Source organism: Pteropus alecto, unplaced genomic scaffold (genome assembly GCF_000325575.1).
Source record: "Pteropus alecto unplaced genomic scaffold, ASM32557v1 scaffold396, whole genome shotgun sequence".
Taxonomy (NCBI): Eukaryota; Metazoa; Chordata; class Mammalia; order Chiroptera; family Pteropodidae; genus Pteropus; species Pteropus alecto.
The window spans coordinates 571894-575917 of NW_006438082.1; the positions used below are offsets into that span (position 1 = coordinate 571894).

Consider the following 4024-nt stretch of genomic DNA (forward strand, 5'->3'; position numbering starts at 1 on the left):
TCTGACTCAAGCACTTGGAGTTTAATGATGGGATGAATGTCTCCGGGGGCGTCTAAATGGGACCCGGAATGGGACTTGCTTCCTAACCCAGTGCCCCTTCAGGCAGCCGCTTCCCAAGAGCGAGTGTGGGGCAGACTTCCCTTTAGCCCTGGAACTGAAACCATGTCTATCTTGTCAGTCTGTCTAAAGACCTTTGCACACTCAGCTTCTGCCAGTGGCAGAGTCAGCCAACCTTTACAGATCTCAGCAGGATCAAGGCACACAGGCAGCAGATATAAGGAAGCAAATCTGCTCCCACCAGTGACACCTTAAAACCGCCCAGAGAGCCTTTCAAAGATGAAGGGGACAGACATGTGTCTCTGCATCGGCATTGTCCGTGCTCCCTAATGGTCTCCCTATGCACGCGAGTTTGAGGACCCCTGGCTCAGAAGTCAAGAGCTTACCACTGGGGTCACACCGGGCAAATTCACTGCTCTGACTCCTAGGTCCCCTTCTATGAAATGGGTGATGAAGCTTTGAACCTCCCAGAACAGAAAGCTTTGAACTGGTTAGTATCCTGCGGCCCTGGGCACATCCCTACCTGGGTGGGGCACAGGCCATCGGCATCCTGGAAGTAGAAGAGGCCTCCATGGTCAGGGTCCCATCCAGAGCGGAAAGGCAACAACAGGAACTTGTCAACAACATGGGCTCGAAGTTCAGGGTCACCTTTCCGGATGGCGTGACGGAGCAGGAACCATCCGGCTTCCAGAGCGTGACCTGGTGAAGGCTCGGGGTAAGGCAGGCAGCGGATCCTTCCCCAGGCAGACGGGCTTAAGCCCTTGCACTGACTATGGTGCGTCCCTTCCTCCCTCCCTAACAGTGGGAGCTGCTCTGAGCTCCCCCACCCACTCAACAGCCATTCCCATGCAGAAAGCTTTGCCCTCCCAGTCCATCTCAGACTTGCTCTCCTGCCGCTGACGTCCCAGCCTGGGTGGCCTGTCCCTCCCCCTTCTCTGCCTGGTCCTTGGCTGGCAGACGGTGGAAGGAGGAAAGCAGTCTCAAGGCGCTCCCCATATCTGAATCCCAGAACCCCAAGCTGAGCGCTTCCCTCCTCCTGGGCAGCCCCCAGTCCACCCAGCCCCTCACCTGGGTTTTGGTGTCTTCCCAGGCAACCAGAAAGTTCCTCACCACCTTCTGACACATTCTCCAGCACAGCCTGCCCATCCCTCTGCCGGGGGACGAGCAGGAGAAAGTAATTCTGCCTTTAGCCCCGGACAACCAACCAGAAAGACCTTCCCTCCATCCCTCCATAATGTGCAAGCTTGGGCAAACCTGGCTCAGAGGGGTGTCTGAGCAGGGGCCGATTCATTCCCAAGAGCCCAGATGGGTTTCGAACCCCTGCTTTGGGCCTGGGCCCCCCAAAATGGGAAGGGTGAAACATTGAAGGAGGACTGAGATTGGGTGAGCTGGGCTGCCCGCAGAGACCTGGAAGGACTTAGGTCTGACGGGGTATCCTGCTCTCTGATGCGCCTGGGGCTCTGGCACCCTCCCTCCTGCCCTCTGCCCCACCAGGCTCCCTGGGCCCTCTACCTTCCTGAGGGTCCTGGGCCACGCCTTGCCCTGGCCGAGCTTCCCTGTGTCTCCCCATTAGGGCCCAGGTCGGGGGTGGGGTGGGGGTGGAGGAGGTGCCCTGAGGGGTGGGGGTTGCCCTGTCACCCAGCGCCCAGGCCCTGTCTGGCCCCGGCGTCAGCCTTCCGCTTCCCACCTGGACGTGCCACAGAATCCTCTGGGCACACCAGTCCCCCAGCTCCACGTAGTTGCCCGCCAGCTCCTTGTCTGACTCCCCGAGCTGCTCCACCAGGTTGAGCAGCATCATGGGTACCGCCATGGGCTCCGAGGCCAGGGCCCCCGGAAGCTGGGGCCGGCCCGGCCCGGACGGGTCCTCCCGCACCCAGCGTACGATCTGATCCATCATCTCCACGGCTTCATCCTGGGTGGGGGTCGGGTGAGGGGAGGGAGGCCTGGGCTGAGGCTGCATCCCGTCCAGTCCGGTCCACCCCTCTAGGCCTGGGGCGGGAGAGCCGTGTCCTCGGACCCACTCACAGGACACTTTCCTCTACCCAGCGGCCTGCCCTGGCCCTGGCCCTGGCCCTGGGTTGGATGCTGGGAGCCAGGGTGGATCTGCCTCAGGGGCTCTCAGTCTGGGGGTACAGGCCACTCCCAGGCAGTGAGGCTGGGCCCGAAAGCACTAGGGGCCCCAGACTGAGGCTGAAAGCACATATCTCTCAGATGTGGGCAGGGCGCAGATAGGTCCCTCTGTGTCCAAGGCCCCCCGTGAAGGTGTGGGGAGGGGGCGGGGAGTTCAGAAATGAAGGAGACTTCTGGGGGGTACACCCTTAGATACACGGTGGCTGTACAGTGTACTAAGGGGGTACTGCCAGCAGCCCTGGAGCCATGGGGGCCCAGAAGAAGGACCGGCATTGACAAAGACCGGCCTGCAGACAGGGCCTACGGAGGGGGCTTGCACACAGAGTCGGGGTGCATCAGGCGGCCGTGCCCAGCACAGACAAGGGCACAGAGACTCGCAGGGCAGCTTTCCCTCCACACACCTGGTAACGCGCTTCCCCTGTCACCCTCCACAGCTCGTTCATGGCCATGGTGTAGAAACACTCGCTAAAGATGGTTCGCTGCACCTTGACCGGGCGGCCATCCCGAGTCAGCACAAAGGCACACTTCTTTTCAGGAGGTGCCACTCGGGCATAACGCAGCAAAAATTCGCCACCTGGTGGTTGGGAAGTTGGCATGCTAGAACTCAGGTAAAAACATTCCCGCCTCTGCCTTCCTTCCCACCTGTGAGTGTCCCCAGGCCCTATGCTGTTTCCAGAACCCTCTAGGAACTAGGTACACGAGAGCTATTGAGTAAACTTAGAGTGGCCTCTGGGGACATACGGGCAAGGAGGGGGCACCTGCTTTAGCTGAATCCAGAAGCTCAGGGCGGCGGAAGCGCTCGAACTTGCGGTACAGGTGACAATACATCCACACCTGCGGAGGAGCGAAACGAATATGGCTTAAGCGAGGAGCAGCAGGATCCTCAGAGCTGGGAGGAGGGGGAGTCCTAGGTGCCCATGGTTGAAGGAAGAGTGTTGACATGACTCCCTGTCGTGTGTGTGTGCGTGAGCGCGTCTGTGGATGAGCCATGACAGGCCAAGCCGACTCTGGCTTCCGCCCGTGCGAGAGCTGCAAGCCTAGGCACATCCCTACCTGCCTTCCCTGCAGCCAGACATACTTGAGGTCGTCATACACCCGCCCATCGCGGCCGAGACACGTGAAGAAGCCCCTGTGGGATGCAGCATTAGCAAAGAGAAGAAGGGGTTTTGTACCCCTACCCCAGCCTGCTGGGCCCATCGGATCTGAGTCTGCTGAGAGTGAGGTGGGGGCGTGGGCGGGGCAAAGGTGGGGAGGGCTAGGCGCACCCGTGCTCCTGGTCGTGGGAGTGCTCCATCCAGAAAGCCACCACACGGTCCAGCTCCTGCTCCACACGCTCCTTCCAGGCCTGCAGCGTCTCCCGCTCCTTCTCCATGTCCTGGGGAACTTGGGACTTGAAGGCACAGCCTCCACCACAGACCTCCCCATTTTCCTGGGTCCCAGCCTCCTCAGCGGGCTCCTCTGTGCCTCAGGTCACCCCAGGCTCCAGTGGTCACCAGGGCTGCCTGACCTAGCTCCCCTACGCCCATGGCCTGGGGACCCAGCCTTTGTGGTTTCCCCTATCCATGTGCAGGACTGCCCTCCAACGCATTACCGGCCCCAGGACCGACCCCACCGAATTGGGGATCCTCCAGGACAACACCCTCCCCCACCTCATGGGCCCCAACCACTGGCCTGCCACACTCCGAGACCCCCGCTCATCCCTTCCTCTTCTCCAGGAAGCCAGATGGAGCTGGTCGCGGTCCCGTGACTGTCACTCAGCTGACCCAGCCTCGCCCCACCCACCCCCTCCTCCGGGGGTTCCTCGGGACCCGGGGGCGGGGCCCGCAGCGGGGGCGGG

The 4024-nt window shown here is 61.4% G+C and overlaps 1 protein-coding gene across 1 annotated transcript in view; it reads right to left on the bottom strand.

Annotated features, from left to right (window-relative positions):
- The window catches only part of RENBP (renin binding protein), a 7780-nt gene extending 3845 nt beyond the window's left edge, over window positions 1-3935 (bottom strand). Inside the window, exons 1-8 of the mRNA XM_015592065.2 lie at window positions 3859-3935; window positions 3453-3562; window positions 3241-3316; window positions 2946-3021; window positions 2589-2761; window positions 1745-1969; window positions 1126-1207; window positions 581-756 (exon numbers count right to left, since the gene is read on the bottom strand). Coding sequence (XP_015447551.1) covers window positions 581-756; window positions 1126-1207; window positions 1745-1969; window positions 2589-2761; window positions 2946-3021; window positions 3241-3316; window positions 3453-3562; window positions 3859-3885 — 945 coding nt within the window. The 5' untranslated portion in view covers window positions 3886-3935. The remainder of the gene's footprint in view (window positions 1-580; window positions 757-1125; window positions 1208-1744; window positions 1970-2588; window positions 2762-2945; window positions 3022-3240; window positions 3317-3452; window positions 3563-3858) is intronic.
- Between the last annotated feature and the right edge of the window lie 89 nt (window positions 3936-4024).